Below are 18,250 nucleotides of genomic sequence, written 5' to 3'. Positions count from 1 at the left end.
CGCACCCGCGCACCCACGTGACGCCCGCTCCTTATTCCCTCCCCCCACCTGCGGCGTGTCCCTCACGCCTCAGGCACCGCGCAACAACAAAAAGGAAAAACCAACGCGTGAGCGTGCCAGTCGGGCGTTAGAGTTGGGGTGGCAAGTCGCCACAGCACCGACGCGCCAGTCCCACCACACCCCGCGCCTCGCGCCGCACACCTCGCTGCGCTCGGTGCACTCGCTACTACTAACAAACGATGAATCAAGGACACGACATTACGTTACGACTAGACGTCTAGTACTCGCCCTCCTCCTCCTCGGCGTCGACAGAGTCGATGCCAACCTCCTCGTAGTCCTTCTCAAGAGCGGCAAGGTCCTCACGAGCCTCGGAGAACTCACCCTCCTCCATACCCTCACCAACGTACCAGTGCACGAAGGCGCGCTTGGAGTAGAGCAGGTCGAACTTGTTGTCAAGGCGAGCCCAGGCAGTGGCAATGGCAGTCGTGTTGGACAGCATGCAGAGCGAGCGCGAAACCTTGGCAAGGTCGCCACCGGGAACGAGCGCAGGGGGCTCGTTGCAGATACCGAGCTTGAAGCCGGTAGGGCACCAGTCGACGAACTGGATGGTGCGCTTGGTGCGCACGTTGGCAACGGCAGCGTTGACGTCCTTGGGGACAACATCTCCACGGTAGAGGAGGCAGCAGGCCATGTACTTGCCCTGGCGGGGGTCGCACTTGACCATCTGGTTGTTCGACTCGAAGCACGAGATGGTCATCTCGGCAACAGAGTTGGACTCGTGGAACGCCTTCTCGGCCGAGATGACGGGCGCGTACGTGGCCAGGGGGAAGTGGATACGGGGGAAGGGCACCAGGTTGGTCTGGAACTCGTTCAAGTCGACGTTGAGCGAGCCGTCGAAACGGAGCGACGCGGTGATCGACGAGACGACCTGGGCGATGAGGCGGTTAAGGTTGGTGAACGAGGGCGAGGCAATGCCGAGGTTGCGACGGCAGATGTCGTAGATGCTACGCTGTCAGCTACACACTCCCAAACCCCACTCACGCCTCGTTGTCGACCATGAACGAACAGTCAGAGTGCTCGAGAGTCGTGTGCGTGGTGAGGACCGAGTTGTAGGGCTCGACAACCGAGGTCGACATCTTGGGGGCGGGGTAGACCGAGAACTCGAGCTTGGACTTCTTGCCGTAGTCGGTCGAGAGACGCTCAAGGAGGAGGGCGCCGAAACCCGAGCCGGTACCACCACCAAACGAGTGGAAGACGAAGAAGCCCTGGAGGCCCGAGCAGTTGTCGGCAAGACGACGGACCTGCTCGAGGACAGAGTCGACAAGCTCCTTGCCAATGGTGTAGTGACCACGGGCGTAGTTGTTGGCAGCGTCCTCCTTGCCCGTGATCATGGTCTCGGGGTGGAAGAGCGAGCGGTAGGTGCCGGTGCGGACCTCGTCAACGACGTTGGGCTCAAGGTCGACCTAGCTGGGTCAGCACGTGTAGGCCGCCGGGTCCGGGTGGGTTGGCGTCGCTTGCCGCCATTTTTCCCCACCACTACTCACGTAGAGCGAACGGGGGACATGCTTGCCCGAGCCCGTCTCCGAGAAGAAGGTCGAGAAGCCGTCGTCGTTGTGCGAGGGCGAGGTTTCCAAAAGGCGGCCGTCGGGCTGTGCGCTGTGTGAGCAAGTGTGTCCAAGCGCGCGCCGCCGCCGTCGTTCCACGTCAACGTACGCTCAGGCCGTGCTCAATGGTGTAGAGCTCCCAGCACGCATTACCGATCTGGACACCTGGCCAGGAAGTTAGTTTTGCAGTAGCGCGGAGTGTAGCCCTGCGTGACGGGGCTACACGAGGTGGTAGTACGCACCGGCCTGGCCGACGTGGAGCTGGGCCAGTGTCAGCAAACGCCGAGCAGTTGTCCAACGACGCCCGCACTCACCGAGATGACCTCACGCATAGTGACTGTTGAGAAAAGGAGAGTTAGATAAGTCTGCTGGCGCAAGCAGGATTATAGAACGTGGAAGTTGAGGGTGAATGCAGAGGGAGGAGTGGGGTGTGAGTGAGGATTCGAGAAGTAGGTCGACCGGATAGGAAAGTAGGCGGGCGTGGGCGGGCGGGCAGGTGTGGGCGTGGGCGTAGGTGGTTGCAGCGCGGGACGGTTGGCGCAGGCGGGCGGGCGGAGCGTTGGTGGGTGCGAAATGAATAGGACGTAGAGGACGGCGGCGCGTGAGTGATGGGGTGGGGACGGCAGCAGAGAGGGGGGAAGGGCACAGCGTGAGCGGGTCGTACAAGAGGGGCAAACAACGCGGGCGCGCGACTCTGGCCATGACCCAAGACGCACCTTTTAAAACTTTGATGCGTTGACAAACCTGTCGTTGCTTTGTCGAAAACTGATCGATCTGGCGAGGAGCGATAAGAAGTCGAACGAGGAGTCGAATGGAGGTTGGACGACGACGACGAGGAGGAAGAAAGGGAGAGGAGCGAGGGGTGTAACGTCGAGCTGCGTGTTGTGTTACAATCGGCGGCGCGCGGCGGCGTCAGGCGCGGGGACACCCAGCCAGGCCAGGCAGGCGCGGGTGCGGTGGGTGGGTGGACAAGCGGGGGCATTTCTGGGCTGGGCTGGCCGGCTGGGCTGGGCTGGGTCGACTTGGACTTGGGCCTGCCCAGGGCGTGACAGCCCCGGGACCGCCTAGTGCGCCCCTTGGCTTGTCCGCCCGCCCGCCCAGCCGCGCGGCGCGTCGTCTGCTGCACGGATCCACGCGCCTTGACCGCCCTGCCCCTGAAACCACACCAAGTCCCGGGGTTACACTGCCATTCGCCGGCCGTGGCACCTCGATCCAGAGGTCATCCTCTGTTTACATCCTGCTTGCACAAACTCTATATGTATCGATCCACTCGAACCCACTCCTCGACGCCTACTTGCACCGCTCAATGAGCCACCCGCGCCAGTCGGCAAGCACCCGTTGGCGCTTCTCGTCGTCGGCAGCGTCAATCCCAACCTGGAGCACAAGAGTTCAGTAACGCGTCGCACAGGCCAGCCTCGTGCCCCTGGCCCAAACCTCACCTTGATCATCACTGGGCGTGTGTCAGCAGTGCTTTGGTCCAGTCTCGCCCGCGCCAGCTAGCCCACTCACCGTGCTCGTATCCGTCGTAAATCTTGATCTGCTTGTCCTTGTTGGGAAGGCGCGTAAACAGCTTCTCGGTGCCGTGGTACGACGTCGCGCGGTCAACATTGCCGTGCACAAGGCGGATCGGCACGTCAATCTCTTCGGCCCTCTTGTCCACCTCGATCATGCCGTCGAGCAGCGAGAGGCCAGTGCCGATGCGCAGGCGGCCGTGGTAGCACAGAGCTGCGTGTGTCAGTTGTTGCAAGCCACGACGCGTCGCTCTACTCACGGTCGGCAAAGAAATCGGCCTCGACGCGCGGGTCATCACTGACGTTGCCTTTGGGTCAGCTCCTTCCACATACCCTAACCCACCCCGCACACCGTTGACCACTGGCAGCGCGCCTGCAGTGGCGCGGAGACACTGGCCGATGATCTGAACAATCTTGGGCGGAACCGACTCCTTTGACGCCTCGACCATGGGGCACAGCACGAACGCCGCGGCGACCTGCACGCGGGGTGGCTCTGGCCCGCCGTTTGCGTCGCCCGAGTTCGCGATCTTGACTGGATCAGACGAGGGAGGGTACCTGAGAACGTAGTCGAGGCTGTGGGCGTCAGTGGTCGTTCCCTTCCCCTGGCCATCACGCACCACGTCCAGCCGCCCATCGACGCGCCGCTGATGAACACCTGCTTCTGGGTACGCCCGTTCTGCAAGTCCCAGCCGACAACGTCCTTGAGGACGGTGTGGACGGCCGCCGGGAGGAGGTGGATCGAGGGAAGGTACGAGTTGATGCCGGTCGAGCGGCCGTACTTGCCGTCAGCTCCGTCACAACCACAAGACTCACAGAGGGAAGGTCGGGGATGATGACCCTAAAGCCAGCCTTGAGGAAGTGGAGAACGTGCGGCGCGTACCGCAGGCCGTAGTCGCTCAGTCCGTGGACGAGGACCAAGTCGTGGTCCTTGCCCTTGCCGCCTTCCTCCCACCCGCCTTCCGGCTCGTCCATCTCCCAGACCGAATAGAAAATCCACCGTCCACCGCGCTTGACGCCCGAGGCGATCTCCTTCTCCTTGATCTCGACATCTTCAGAGTAGACGATCTCGGTGGTTTCATACGCCTCGGTCCACGTCTGGAAGGCCGAGTTGGGCTTGAGAAACACGCGCCGGAACTGGTGGTGCACCTTGGGATTGTCGAGCAGCGCCTGCGTCGGAGGGTGGTGCGGGAGGAGGTACCGGCCGTAGGCTTGTGCTGTCAGCAGGCATGTGCATGTATGGCGTCATTGACACGGCTGGTCCGTGGCGAAGTCGAGTTGCGGCAGAGCAGACCGGCCAGGAGTTGATTCGGACCAACCTGCCCAGCCCACCCTCGAGCATTGCTCGCATGGCATCTCGCCCACCCACCGACCCTGCTGCGCGAGCAAGATGCATGTATCTCCACCGCCCAGCCCTCCACCAGACCAGGCTCCGCCTTCCCCCGCCAAGACATGTGGGCGGGTGTGGGCGGCTCGGCAGGTTCGGACCCCCTCCGAGCCGCCGGGAAGGGCGCCGCCGGCAATGTCGCCAGACAAGTCTGCGCTCAGGATTACTCACTCGGGTCAGCCGGGGTGTACAGGTGCGTCGCCACGGCGTATGGCTCGACTACCTCCCTGTTGGGTGTGAGCGGGCGGGCGGTTGAGGGCCAACAACGTGGGTGGCCTCGGAGAGGAGGCGATACGCACCATACTGGGTTGTGGAGGGGCATTGTGGTGGTGGTGCTGAGCGCCAGAGTGTAGTGGTATGTTGTAAGGAGTGGTATGCTCGCCGCCTGGGCTGATGCGTTTGTCGTTGTCTTGTTGATTGTCGTCAAAGAGAAGGAAGGCAAGGAAGGCAATGTTGGACCGCCCGCCGTCGCTGGTGTCACTGTCCATTTGCCGCCAGCCAGTGGACCGGCGCAGTCGCAGTTGTCGGCCCCCGAACGGAACGCTGACCGCCGACATTCAGCTTCAGCTGACAGTGCGGGGTCTCCATATCGGCCGCAGTTCGGTGCAGCACCGAGGCGACCCTGCAGCCTGCCCGGTGTGTCTCCGGCCACCTCTCACCCGCACCCATCTCATACCTCGTCACTCCTCCCTCCCCCTCCCTCCCCCCGCCAAGCATCGAGACGAGCAAAGAATCAAGCGAAGTCCTGCACCCGTCCACTACCGCCGCTCCTTTTTCTCCTCATCAGTGCCCTCCAACAATACTTGTACTCTCTGTCACATCCATCTGCCCATCTTGCCCCCCTTTCGCCCTCTTTACCCACCCCACAGCCCTTCTTATCGACGACCGGACTCGGTCGCCACTGTTGGCGCAAAATCTCATCTTCCCCCCTCCCCGACGAGCCCCCTCCCCGCTCGCCACTTCACTCCCCGCTGCACACCATCTTGTGCACCGCCGCCCTCTGCGACCGCATCGCACCACATCGTACCCCCCAGCCTTCCCTCACACCGCTGGCAGCAGCCTGCACCACCTGTGAGTTGTTGTGGCGCAACGCCGAGCCCGCCATTCATTTCATCACAGCTGACATCTCGCCAGAGTCAGGTGACACCCGTGTCAAATCCTTAGCGAGCTACTAGAAGCAGTGAGTACTGGATTCGGTGTCGCGAGCGCGGATTGCGTCGTAGCGAGGGCCAACAAGCGAGTTCGCCAGGCAGGCGAGGAGGGTGTGGGAGGAGTGCGTGGTGGGCAGCCGACGCGATGGCGTAGGAGTGGTAACGGTTTGGATGAGCCCAGCCCTCATCTTTGCCGACGACCTTCGCACTACATACCACTGGCCGTGCAGTTCCACCTCCACCATAGCCGCGGCGCTCGCCGTGCTCGGTGGCTTCGGTGCCGCGCCGAGGTGTTATCGGGGCAATTGCGGGGGAACCTCGCTTCCCCCCGACTAACCTAAGCGGGAGGTATTTCTGGTGTTGTGCCTCGTCATTCATCCCGCGCTGTTGTGTCGCAACGTGTATCGCAGCGTGCTGACCCAATGCAAGCTTCGCTGTCGGCATCGTATCCACCACCTGCACAATGTCCAACCCGACCGAGCCGCATGTGCGCCCGACGGTGAGTCCGGATTGCCTCCCCAGAGCTGCATCTAACGCGCCGCAGCTCCCCCAGCCCCGCCCCAAGAACGTAATCTACGTTGATCCCGATGGAGATGCCAACGAGACGCTCCCACCCGTCAACGCCATGGCCGAGGACTACTACGGCGGCAAGAAGGTCTACCCTCGCGCGCGTACCCTCTCCAACGCCGGCACGACTGGCACGACCAAGTCGCGTCCGATGACGATGAACGGCGAGACGATCCAGCGCAACCGCCGCCTTTCGCACGACGAGGTGCCATCCGCGCCGCGCCGCTTCCTCGTCGACGTCGAGGAGACGATCCGCCTCGTTCTCGCCCAGGAGGACACGGACAACAACTGCCAGATCTCGATCCACGACTCTGGTCCCAAGCTCATCTCGCTGGGCACGGCTAGCTCCAACGCATACCGCACGTGGGACGTCCGCGGCAACTACATGCTCTCCAACCTGCTCCAGGAGCTTGCGCTGGCGCGCGACTACGGCCGCCGCTTCATCGTGCTCGACGAGGCGCGTCTGGCCGAGAACCCGGTCGATCGCCTGTCGCGCATGATCAAGAACTCGTTCTGGAACGCCCTGACGCGTCGGATCGACGCCCAGGGTATCGAGGTGGCGGCGGCGGATCCCAAGAACCGCAGCCGCCGCAACATTGCGCGCATCTATGTGCCATTTGGCGAGGACGAGATGTTTGAGCACTACAAGGGCATTGCCAAGGAGAAGCCCGATCTCAAGCTCGAGGTCATCCAGATGCCAAAGGACTGCGACGACCCGTACTACGTCAAGTCGCTCAACGAGTCGCCCGGCATCCTCGCCCTTGCGATGAAGAAGGTCGACGGCAAGCTCGAGGCCATCCCCTTCGTGGTCCCCGGCGCGCGCTTCAACGAGATGTACAACTGGGACTCGTACTTTATGGCTTTGTCGCTCCTCGTCGACGGCCGCCTCGACCTCGCCATGGCCATTGTCGAGCACTTCATCTTCCAGATCAAGCACTACAACAAGGTGCTCAACGGCAACCGCACGTACTACCTGTGTCGCTCGCAGCCTCCGTTCCTTACCGACCTGGCGCTCCAGATCTTCAACCAGATGGACCGCAGCCAGCTGGCCGAGAACAAGGAGTGGCTCAAGCGCGCCATCGCCGCGGCTATCAAGGAGTACCACCGCTACTGGATGCAGGAGCCCTCGCTGCACATTGGCACCGGCCTGTCGCGCTACCGCCCCAAGGGTGTCGGTATCCCTCCCGAGACCGAGGCGACCCACTTCACCCACATCCTCCAGCCCTACGCCGACAAGTACGGCATTTCGGTCAACGACTTTATCGAGGGCTACAACGAGGGCAAGATCAAGGAGCCTGGTCTCGACGAGTACTTCCAGCACGACCGCGGTCTGCGCGAGTCGGGCCATGACACGACGTACCGCTTTGAGAAGAAGTGCGCGGATCTCGTCACGGTCGACCTCAACTCGCTGCTGTACAAGTACGAGATTGACATTGCCTCGGCCATCGACTGCCTCTTTGACGACAAGTTTGAGCTCGAGGAGGAGTTTGAGCTCTCGCCGTGGCCCATCACCGAGGCCACGTTTGCGTCGCCCGAGCGCGAGCTGTCGACTTCGCGCCCGATGAACTCGGCCGAGTGGTACGAGCGCGCCCGCGTCCGCAAGCAGCGCATGGACGAGTACCTGTGGAACGACGGCCGCAGCATGTACTTTGACTACGACACGAAGAAGAAGAAGCAGGCGCTGTACGAGTCGGTCACGACGCTCTGGCCCCTGTGGGCTGGGTGCGCATCCGAGACGCAGGCGCTCAAGACTGTGCGCAACGCCATGCCCAAGTTTGAGGTCGCTGGTGGTCTCGTGTCGGGTACCGAGGAGTCGCGTGGCCAGATCTCGCTCGACCGCCCGAACCGACAGTGGGACTACCCGTACGGCTGGCCGCCGCACCAGATCATGGCATGGGTGGGTCTGGAGCGCTACGGCTTCCTCGACGACGCAGCAAGGCTCGCCTACCGCTGGGTGTACATGATGACGGTGTCGTTTGTCGACTTCAACGGTATTGTGCCCGAGAAGTTTGACGTTGTCGGCCTTTCGCACATGGTCGACGCCGAGTACGGCAACCAGGGCATCGACTTCCGCTTTGTTCCCCGCGAGGGCTTTGGCTGGATGAACGCGGCGTACCAGATTGGTCTGCAGTGCCTGACGACTGGCATGCGCCGCGCTGTCGCGACGTGCACGACGCCTTGGGAGTACTTTGGCCTGCCTACGCCCGACCTGCCTGCGATCCGCCGGCGCGAGGACCGCGCGGCGGTCGAGGAGGCGGCCAAGAAGCGCGAGCGGCGGCCGTCTGCTGCTGGTGGCCTCACGTTTGCGCAGACGCTCGACAAGCTGCGCAACATCAAGATTGAGGAGAAGGGTGCGGGTGTGAGCAGCGAGGCGGGTCCGAGTGGGACGAACTAGGGGGTGTACGGTAGCATTGGCGGCGGTAGCCGCGTCAACATAGAACGTTTTACATTACGGCTGTGGCCGGAACGTGTGTAGATTGTAGGATGGATCGCATTGTGTGTGGGCGTGAGCTTGCGAGCGCAGCGAGCAAGCGAGGGGGCGAGGGCGTCGACAACAACAAGGCAGCGTGAATACAAGGCAGCGTGAATACAAGGCAGCGTGAATACGAGGCGCGATGCATGGGCTAGCAGAGCAGTGTCATATCACAGTCCAAGTGGCTAGAGGGCCGCGACAAGCGCAGCGACAGCGAGGGCGCCGAGCGCAGGCGCAGCGAGCTGCTGGCCGGCCGACTTGCCCGACGCCGAGGGCGAGGGCGAGGCAGACCCCGACGCGGACACGGATGCACCAGAAGGCTTGGCCGAGCCGGGGGCGGGCGCCACGCCGGTGTTGCTCGCGCCTGGGCTCGGGACGGCCGTGAGGCAGTCGGTGCTGCTGCCCTTCTGGACGGCGCTGGCGGCGGAGAAGACGGTGGCGCCGGTACCGTCTGTGAGCTTGATCGTGCTGCGAGGGCGAGCGGGCGAGCGCGTCAGCGCGAGCCCGCGTCGTGTGTGGGGAGGGGGGGGGCGGGGGGTCGGGAGGGCGGTGGGTGCAGAGCAGCCCCTCCCCAGTCTCCTCCCACCCCACGCCCGCTCACCGCCTTCGGCGGCTCGCTCAACTCACACATTCGTCCCCGCCTCCAGGTTGACGACCCACGTCGCAACCGTCGTGTCCTGCTGCGGGAAGGTGACGAGCGCGGCGGCCGACGGCTGGCCGGCGGGGATGACGGCGGGGTAGTAGGGCGGCGTGCCGGCGCTCCAGCTGAGCTGGACGGGCTGGCACTGGACGAGGGCGGCCTAGCGTGGGTCAGCGAGCGAGCGGAGCGAGCGTGCTGGCGGGGTGGGCCGGGGCAAGGGGGGACAAGGCAGGCGAGGAGGCAGCTGGGTCGCCTGACCCGCTTTGTTTGTTCGCTGGCCTGCCCCGCCCTGCCCTTGCCCCGTATGCACCTCCCCCCGACGCCGACTCACCGGCGAGTTGACGGTCAGCGCCGCCGCCGACGCGAGCAGCGCGAGTGCTGTGGCGAGCTTGAGCATGGTGGTGCGATGGTAAGAATGAGGCGTGGACGACGGCGCGCTTGGCTCTTGGCGCGTTGGGATTTATTGTCGCGCTGCTGCGGCGGCGGCGGCGCCGGCGGCGGCGCGCGCCGGGCAAGCGGCTCACGACTCATTGTTGCGGCGCGTCATGCTGCGCGCTGCTTTTAACCCCAAAGCGCTGCCATTCACTGCGCCTAGCGTGTTTGTTGTCTTGGGCGCGTATGGTACTCGGGCAAGCCCACTGTTCGGCGTCAGTCGGTCAGTCTGTCAGTGGGCTGGCGGGCAGCGCTGCGAGAATTGATCCAGCGGCGCACGCGCAGACACGCCCTGGCACTGGATTGTCAAGCAGTGAGACTAATGAGTGGGCTGAGCGAGTGAGTAGAGAGAAGGCGACTGCATGCAGAGCAGAGGAGGGACAATGACGCACGACGATGCGGGGGGACAACGGCATGACGGAACGAGGGGTATCAGTGCCTGGCGACTCGCGACAACAGACAATGCCCAATGTCCCCGGCCGGGGGTGCCGGCCCGTCACTCACCTCGCAGCGCACCAGGCGAGATGGCGGCGTGCGTGCACACGACGGCGACGGCGACGGATAAGCGACGACGCGGCGGCGACGAGATCCGCGGGATAACACCCTCCCTTGGGTTACCTCGGTGACACCGTGACGGCGGCTCTCGGGACACTTTGACGCAAACTAAGAAATTTTACTCCAAAGCACTCACGACGCAACGGGACAGGCGAGGAGAGCGTCGCTCGACGCAGACGCAGCCAGATCTGATCGGGACGCACGCGCGCGACATGGCGCAGGCGGTCGGTGCTGTCGTCGGTGGCAACGACTCACCGGCTTGGCTTCCTTTGCGCTTTGGCTCGACGCTGCGCTGCGTCGACTGACTCGAGGCAAGGCAACAACAGCGACAACGACCCACTCTCCTCGCCCCAGTCGCCAGCATCGCCATCACCTGCCCCCCCCCCCCCCCTCGGCGCCGAAACAGACCCACGGCCCCCCCACCTGCAACACGCCACGCCGCCACCCGCACCGTGCGCGGCCGTCGGCGACGCGACGACGACCTCACCCGGGCGACTTTATCAGACTTCTCTTCAGCACCCACCCCTCCTCGCAGCGCTACACTCGCACCCCACCCCATGGGCCGGCCAAAGACCCCCATCAAGTTCGGCCTCTTCGGCCACCACGGCCACGGGCACGACTCGCCCTCGGCGTCGGCATCAGCGCCGGCCAGCCGCGCGAGCAGCGTCCACTCGGGCCACCAGCCGTCAGTGTACGCCGCGCTGCTGGCGCACTCGGTCCACTCTGCCCCGGTACCGCCCAAGGCACCCCAGCCCGGCATCCCGCAGGGGTGGGACGACGACCTGAGCATCAAGCTGCCCTCTGCTCCGCCCGTCCCGGCCGTGCTGCCACCAACGCCCCGGCCGCAGCCCCCGCAGCCCGCCACGCCGGGCTCCCCGCCGAAAGTGTACGCGGGCGGCAAGGCCAAGGGCTCGGCGGCGAATCCGGGCGCGGCGTGGGCCGCGTGGGAGCGCGAGCACCTCGCGACGCGGACCGAGTCGGACGGGGGCCGGCGCCGCGCGGCAGTGAGCAGCACGCTCGCGCCCCGCCCCGCCCAAGGCGCGAGCAAGCACGTCTCGGACGGCGCGCTCGACCACCGCCCAGAGCACCGGGACAACCTGTTCGGCAGCCTGAGCCGGCGCGCGTCGCGCATGGCGTCGCTGCGCGTCCCCCGGCCTCCGGCCCCCCCGCCCGCCGCTCAGGCCCCAAACGGCAACGGTACGCCCGCGCGCAAAGGAAGCATGCCTGACCCGCCAGCCTCGAGCACGACGCTCAGCAGCTGGAAGAGCGTGCGTCGCAGCGTCGCAGACGCGAGCAGCGCCGTGAGCCAGTACTACCACACGCATACGCCGAGCCCGAGCCACTCGTACGCTGCGCTCGGGGGCGGCGGGGCGGGCGGCGCTGCCGGCGGCGCCGGGCTGCCGCCCTCCCCGTGCCCCTCGAGCCCGGGGATCGCGCCGCTCCCCCTCCCCTCGGCGGCAGGGACGCCGGCGCGCGCGCCCTCCCCGCTGCCGCCGACCCCTCGCTCGCCGCCCCACTCGCCGCGGCTCGCCCCAGTCGCCCTCAGCCAGGCCCCGCCCCCACCGGCGCCGCCGACCCCCGTCTCGCCGCCGCCCTTTGGCAGCGCCAAGAGCAGCGTGCGCGGCAAGCGGCCGCACACGGCGGGAAGCACGGGCCACACCTGGTCTTCCTCCGGCGCGTTCTCCTCGGCGGGCTTCGCCGCGCCGTTCGGCCTGGCCTCGGCGCCGACCGCGACAGAGTCAGAAGCCTCAGTGACGTCGAGCGCCACAGACTTCTCCAACCTCTTCACGCGGCGCCGTGAGGGATCAGGCTCGGCGCGCACCAGCCAAAGCGTGCACCACTACCGCCCGAGCGACATGAGCCTCGACTGCGCGACGCCGACGACCGAGGCGTTCGCGTCGTGGGAGAGCGCGGCCGTGTGCGACTCGCCCGCCGTCCTCTCAGGCGAGGGCGCGCCGAGCGTGCAGAGCCCGGCCGGGAGCGGGTGGTACGAGCCGCCGACTCCCCGCGGCGCCGGGGGCGTGCGCCGCGTGTGGCGCGCCGACGGGCGCGAAGTCCGCGCCATCTACAAGGTCGGCTATGAGCGCGCCGTGCTCGACCTCGAGGCGCGGCTCCACGAGACGATGTACGAGGTCGCGAATGGGCGCCACAGCTTCGTCGACGCCGTCGAGCACGAACCGGGCCGCGTGCTCGACCTCGGCACCGGGACCGGGCTGTGGCCCATCAGCGCGGCGCTCCAGTGGCCCGAAACGCACATTGTCGGCGCCGACATCGTGCCCGTCCAGATCGACCTCGACGCGCTCGTGGCCGCCGAGGTGCGCGCGCGCACGAGCAGCGCCGGCATGTGGGCCAGCGTGGCGAGCCGCATCAAGTTTGAGCAGTACAATTTGTGAGCTTGGGTCTGTCCCCCCGCTGACCGCCAGCCTCGACCCCCTCCCGTACGAGGCGGGTTCGTTCGACATGGTGCACATGCGCTTCCTGGGCCTCGGTGTGCCCGAGACGCGGTGGGCCGAGCTGCTCGACGAGGCGATGCGGGTGCTGAAGCCGGGCGGCGTGCTGGAGGTAAGCGGCGTCGCTTCTGCCTCCCTCCTCCTGACCCCCCTCCCCCCAGATTGTCGAAATGTCATTCGAACCCCCGCCCACCGCGCCCCCGTCCGTCGCCAACTCGTTCTCCTCCCTCCTCCTAAGCGACTACGTGCAGCCCAACCCCCTCTTCGCGCTCCAGCTCCACCTGCCAGCGACGCACGGCGTCGCGGCAGGCGCCACGCGCCCCGTCTTCACAGACAGCTTTGCGCCAGCCAGCACAAACATCTTCGCGGCCGACACGGCGCCCGGCGCGCTCGCCGACGCGGCGATTACCTGGATCCGCTCGGCGCTAGAGTACAAGGGCACGGCGTTCGTCAAGGCGCCCCGCGTCCCCGGGTGCGACGGCGACCGCGCGGGCCGCACCCTGTCCGACATCAACCCCGTCCGCTGGCCCTACACCCCGCCCGATACGCCGCCAGAGACGCCGACAGAGGGCACGAGGATATCCCTCGCGGCGTGGGTCGTGCGCAAGGAGGCGGAGGTGGAGGCGTAGGCGGGCGTGGTTAATCATACTCTCGGCTTGTTAGTTTTGGGTTCCAGCGTCCGCCACACACATGAATGGTGTCATGTTCAGTACTGGCTCGTGCTCCTCCTCGCCCTCGCCACCCGCTTTACGTGTGGCTCGGCGCTCGCAACATGTACTCGTACATCGCCCGGAACCAGGCCGGGCCTATGGGTGTGCTAAGATGAGGTAGCAGGATACCATTGCGTGGTGATATTTTTGCGTGTTCACAATGCGTCTATGTCTAACCGTGCGAGAAGTACAGTGCCGTGTGGGCGTGATGCGATGATTGTGGTGTGACAGATGGTGATCCAGGTGGGGTGGAACAGGGCTCCTAGTGCGGACTCCGGCTCATGACGCTCGACTTGCGGCTCAGTACACTGCCCTTGCGCCCGCGGCGCGGGCCGAGCACGAGCCCGTCGTCGTCGTCATCGTCGGCGTCGGCGAAGCGGTCCGAGGTGGGAGCCGGAGCGAGCGAGGCAGGCGCGGGCGCAGGCTGGCCAAGCGGGACCTGCGAGTGCGCGGGGGTGGGGGAAGGCGAAGAATCCGCCGAGTTGTCGAGGTAGACAGTGTTGGGCGCCGCTGTAGGCGGCGGCGATGAGTGTGAGCGGGCCGGGGCAACACCCAAGGGCGACTTGGCCCGGTACGCCGAAGGCGGGACTCGGTGAGGGCTCCCGTGCGGGCTGCCCGTGGCAGGGAGCCTCGAGACGTCGACGCCGCCGCCGGATCGAAGCAGTGACTGCGGCTGAGGCGCCCGCACCGCGGGCGATTCGGTAGTAGGAGTATGCCCGTACGCTGGGGCAAAGATCGCGGGCATGTCGCGCGAGTTTGGAGGCGACACCCTCTGCAGGATCGAATCAGAAGGTGACCGTGCCCAGTTGGCCAGGTCCGAGGCGGAGTGAGACAGGTTACGGTCGGCCGCTGACGAAGGGATCGCCTGGAAGCTGCTCGGTTGGCTACCGCCTATCCTCCTACCAAGGTTGTTGCTGGCAAGAGGCAGGTCGTACTCGTCCTCGGAGCACTGCTCGTCGTCAGAGTCGGGCACGTCGCCGTCAAAGTCGACCTCTTCGTCTTCCATGACGGGCCGAATGTCCTCGCTCAGAGTCGAGCCTCTCCGCAGGCTGTAGCCGTTCGACGCCTCGGCGCCGCGGAACCTGGGCTCGTAGCCGCTGCCGAAGCGGTCGGGGCTGGGTGCAAGGTTTCTCGACGACGGCGAGCCGCTCTCAAACGTCTCGAGGCTCTGGCGGCGAGGGAAGTCGTCGTAGCTGTGGCCGCGGAGGATCTCGGAGCCGAGGCCAAAGGCGGACGGCTGGGAGCCGAGCGAGGTGCCAAGCGCCCCGTCGTCGTCCTCTGCCGAGCCGGCTTTCGGACGACCATTGTTGCTTCTGACGCTCCGCGATGATCTGTTGAGGCCGTCGCGGCCGAAAATGTTGCGCTGGAAGGCACCGAGCAGCGAGCCGGCGGACGACGACGCATTCGACCCTGAGCGCGGACGTGGCTCGACAATGTCCAGCGACGGGCCTCTGGTCACACCGGTGGGTGATGACGAAGCTTCAAGCTTGAACTTGTCGAGGGATGAGATGGAGGGCATCTGCCGGGGGGTGGCTTCGGCAGACGCGGTAGCAGCCGCAGGGGCAAGATGGCGCGCGCCGTCGTATGGTCCGTGCGGGGGGCTTGTGTCGGCGTGGGCGGGAAGTGCGTGGGACGGGCGCGGCGATTCGGCACGGTTTCGGTCGCGGGACAGGAGCGAGAGTTTTCGGGCGAGGGCGCTGGGTGCCGGGGCAGAGACGCCGTCGGAGCCTGAAGACCCGATCGCGTCGTTGCCAGAGGCCACGCGGCGACCGGCAGTTTCTGTTCCAGAATGATCGCCCTTGTCGCTGCCATCGGCTACGCTCCCGCTCCTGTGGCGTCCGCCGAGGAAGCCGAATCGACTGGAAAGAGACTTCATGCTGCGCTTGAAGCGCTCGCGGAAGCTGCTTCCGCGGGTGACGGCGGCGGCAACCTCGTCGTTGGTGACGGTCACAAACGACTGGTTGCGGAGATCGGTGCTGGCGAGCCAGGCCGGGGCGTCGGATAGGCCGCGCAGGGTGAACGGGTGGTGCCTGGCCTGATCGAGAGTGATGCGCTTGGTGGCATCCTTCTCCAGCAGCCGAGACAGCAAGTCGAGCGCCTCCTTCGCCTCCTGCGGTTCAGCCGGGCCGCTCGTACGTATGTGGTCGCTTCCCATTGTGGAAGGAATGTCGTACTGTGCGGTCGGGATGGCCTGCATGAGGAGGTACTCGTTTGGCGCGTCGAAAGGCGTCTTGCCGAAGAGCAGGCAGTAGAGGGTGACGCCAAGGGCCCAGACGTCGATGGCATTGGTGATGGGATGCCTTGGCTTGGTGGGGATCGTCGCCGCCGACTGCGACCTGGACACGGAGCCGCGAGGATCGGCAGTGACGAGCGGCTTGGGAATGGCGCGTCCGGGCGAGTACGGGACCGACTCTGTGGAGACCCTTCGCTCGCCGTGCTCGTCGACTAATGTGGAGGGCGGACGGATAGTGAACGTCGGGACCGTCTCGAGCGGCTCCACCTTGTCCTGGACCTCAGAGTAGCACATCTCTGGCGCAAAGAAGGCTGGACTGCCTGCAGTCTTTGCCAACTCGACGTCATTGACATACGACTCCTCGCCACCTGCTGCCGCTGCAAGCAGTGCCTCGGAGAAGTGGGAGCATCCAAAGTCGGAGATCTTGACTTTGCCGCCGGAATAGAGCAGATTGCTGGGCTTGATGTCACGGTGAATAATCCCCTGGTGGTGCAAGTACTCCAATCCGAGCAACGTATCCCGAAAGATGTTGCGTGTTTGTCCCACCGTCAAGGCGGGGCCACCAGATGGCAGCTTCCACTCAATCTCGCCTCCGTCGCAGTACTCGAGAACCATGAAGATTTTGCTCGACTCGGGGTCGTCGATGATCTCCTTCATGCGCACAACGTTGGGGTGGTGCACCTTTTTGAAGATTGCGAGTTCTTTGCGGATCCTGTGATTCCAGTCAGCAAAGTTCCTGGCGTACGCCTCCTGGACTCACTCGTTCTCGGCAACCAGCTTGCCACCATCAGTGCGCCCTGCTCCACGGTTACGGCCCAGGGCATTAAGCCGCTTCTGTCTGGGGTTGCGGTCGACGATTTTGATCGCCTGTGTGTGATCAGCAGCGTCCCCATCCACACAACCTACATAGAGACCGGGCCCGGATGGTGAGGCCGGATCAATGTCGGCGTCGCCCGCCTCAAAGACATCACGACCAAGGCGCACGCGACCGTGCGTTCCAGATCCAATCTCCTGCAGCACCTGTGCCATGTCAGCCGGGCGCACACTGCAGATTTTAGTCGACTCAACGCACCAAGTACTGGTTGATCATCTTGCGCCCCGTCTCTGGGTCGCGGTCCATCCGGAGCTGCGGGGTCTCGATCCTGCAATGTGAGCTGTCGTCGATCGAGAGCGCCGTTGCGACCTACACTTCTGTTTCTGACACTGGCGATCGGCCGCCGTTGGTCGCTGCGCCGTCGTCGAGCGTCTTGGCCTTGACCGAGTTTGATCGGACCGCCGAGGCGGGCACAACGACGGGTGCAGCCGCCTTGTCGCGCTGCGAGCCTCTGCGCGAGAGCAGTCTGGGTGTGCCGATGAAGCTCGAGCTCTTGGAACCCGAGGCAGATGACGGGGCGGTAGAGCTCACGCGGTCCCCATGACTCTGTTGCCTTCGCACTGGGGGCAGGCTAGCGCTTCTATCGACCGAGGTGCCGAGCAAGCCGGATTTTGGGGAAGTCGCGAAATGGGACGATGATGCGCTCTCTACCTGGCCAGCGTGCGAGAGCGACTGGGCCATGGGCGTTGCGGGCGCCGGTGTGTGCGATGTGCGGCGCCCGAGTGAGAACGAGCCGAACGTGTGGTGGTGGTGGTGGTCGCGAGCTGGGGGCGGCGGTGGTGAGCCTGGGGCGAGCCTGCTGTGCCCGTGCACGAGGTGCAGCGGGTCTGCATGGTGCCGGGTGACCGTGGTCGGGGACGGCGGGGAAGGTGGGTGCGTTCCGAGCGACATGGCCGGAGGATGCGCGTGGACAGTCATGTAGGTGGGACTGGTGCACGCGATCGCGCCGGCGGCCAGCGTCGGGGGGGCGTGGGGAGGGGGTGGTGGGCGGACGTGTGGGCTGGTGTCGAGCTGCGGGCCGGGGAGGTGTAGTGTGGTGTGTGCAGTGTCAAGGCCGTGTGCTTTACGAGTCGACGTGTCGTGAGTGTTGGGTTGTGTGCGAGTGAATGAGTGATGCAGAGGAAAGTGTGGGTTGTGTGGGTTTGGGCGGGCGGCAAGGTGCGGCGGTGGCGGCGGCGGCAGCGATGGCACGGGAGGTGGGTGGGAGTGCAGCCTAGGGGACGGGGGGGAAGGTGCGATCGAGGCAGGCAGGCTGCTTGGGTGGGTGTGATGCGATGGGATGGGCGATACGCCGTTGGGTGGGTGGGGGGGTTACGTTGTTCCCAAGTGGGCCAGGCGGGCGGGCGACGGGGGATTGGGCGAGCGCGGGCGGGGCGGGGCGGGGCGGGGGGGGGAGGGGGACGAGGGGGGGAGGCGGGGTCGAGTGGTGGTATGCAGGGGTGTGTGCTCTTGCTCTTGCTGATACTGCTTGGTGTCGCTGTTTACACGACGCACAATGCAACGAGGGAGCGAGTGACAAAGCTGAACCAAACAGGTGAAACCAGGGGGGTGGTAGCCTGGGGTGGTAGCTGGTAGCTTAGTCGCTGGGCCCACCTTGTCGTCAAGACGGGGATCTACTGGGTCGTCGAGGAACGGCGGCGGCGAGGGGGAGGCAGTGTGGCCAAGG

The 18,250-nt window shown here is 65.5% G+C and overlaps 6 protein-coding genes across 6 annotated transcripts; 2 read left to right on the top strand and 4 right to left on the bottom strand.

Moving 5' to 3' along the window:
- Positions 1 to 277: 277 nt before the first annotated feature.
- On the bottom strand, positions 278 to 1,936 carry TUB1 (alpha-tubulin; the record flags this gene model as incomplete). Its single annotated transcript, XM_069354775.1, has 6 exons — positions 278 to 1,004; positions 1,042 to 1,463; positions 1,545 to 1,649; positions 1,714 to 1,769; positions 1,847 to 1,865; positions 1,919 to 1,936. 6 exons carry the CDS (start codon positions 1,934 to 1,936, stop codon positions 278 to 280), a joined length of 1,347 nt encoding a protein of 448 aa, XP_069206846.1.
- Positions 1,937 to 2,894: 958 nt separating this feature from the next.
- Positions 2,895 to 4,821, bottom strand: Q8F55_006313 (uncharacterized protein; the record flags this gene model as incomplete). Its single annotated transcript, XM_069354774.1, has 9 exons — positions 2,895 to 2,978; positions 3,044 to 3,054; positions 3,114 to 3,329; positions 3,376 to 3,423; positions 3,459 to 3,688; positions 3,733 to 3,893; positions 3,929 to 4,323; positions 4,671 to 4,726; positions 4,799 to 4,821. The coding sequence occupies 9 exons, from the start codon at positions 4,819 to 4,821 to the stop codon at positions 2,895 to 2,897; spliced, it is 1,224 nt and encodes a 407-aa protein (XP_069206845.1).
- A 1,292-nt stretch (positions 4,822 to 6,113) lies between these two features.
- NTH1_2 (alpha,alpha-trehalase nth1) lies at positions 6,114 to 8,612 on the top strand (the record flags this gene model as incomplete). Its single annotated transcript, XM_069354773.1, has 2 exons — positions 6,114 to 6,149; positions 6,195 to 8,612. 2 exons carry the CDS (start codon positions 6,114 to 6,116, stop codon positions 8,610 to 8,612), a joined length of 2,454 nt encoding a protein of 817 aa, XP_069206844.1.
- A 263-nt stretch (positions 8,613 to 8,875) lies between these two features.
- Positions 8,876 to 9,727, bottom strand: Q8F55_006311 (uncharacterized protein; the record flags this gene model as incomplete). The annotated part of the gene is made up of 3 exons (XM_069354772.1): positions 8,876 to 9,158; positions 9,318 to 9,490; positions 9,662 to 9,727. 3 exons carry the CDS (start codon positions 9,725 to 9,727, stop codon positions 8,876 to 8,878), a joined length of 522 nt encoding a protein of 173 aa, XP_069206843.1.
- A 1,147-nt stretch (positions 9,728 to 10,874) lies between these two features.
- On the top strand, positions 10,875 to 13,396 carry Q8F55_006310 (uncharacterized protein; the record flags this gene model as incomplete). The annotated part of the gene is made up of 3 exons (XM_069354771.1): positions 10,875 to 12,706; positions 12,741 to 12,879; positions 12,929 to 13,396. The coding sequence occupies 3 exons, from the start codon at positions 10,875 to 10,877 to the stop codon at positions 13,394 to 13,396; spliced, it is 2,439 nt and encodes an 812-aa protein (XP_069206842.1).
- Positions 13,397 to 13,739: 343 nt separating this feature from the next.
- Positions 13,740 to 17,265, bottom strand: Q8F55_006309 (uncharacterized protein; the record flags this gene model as incomplete). The annotated part of the gene is made up of 5 exons (XM_069354770.1): positions 13,740 to 16,422; positions 16,471 to 16,577; positions 16,617 to 16,730; positions 16,783 to 16,852; positions 16,898 to 17,265. The coding sequence occupies 5 exons, from the start codon at positions 17,263 to 17,265 to the stop codon at positions 13,740 to 13,742; spliced, it is 3,342 nt and encodes a 1,113-aa protein (XP_069206841.1).
- Between the last annotated feature and the right edge of the window lie 985 nt (positions 17,266 to 18,250).

This window comes from Vanrija albida (genome assembly GCF_041260175.1).
Source record: "Vanrija albida strain AlHP1 chromosome Unknown contig_5, whole genome shotgun sequence".
NCBI classification, from domain to species: domain Eukaryota; kingdom Fungi; phylum Basidiomycota; class Tremellomycetes; order Trichosporonales; family Trichosporonaceae; genus Vanrija; species Vanrija albida.
This window is presented reverse-complemented; position numbering and strand designations above follow the sequence as displayed.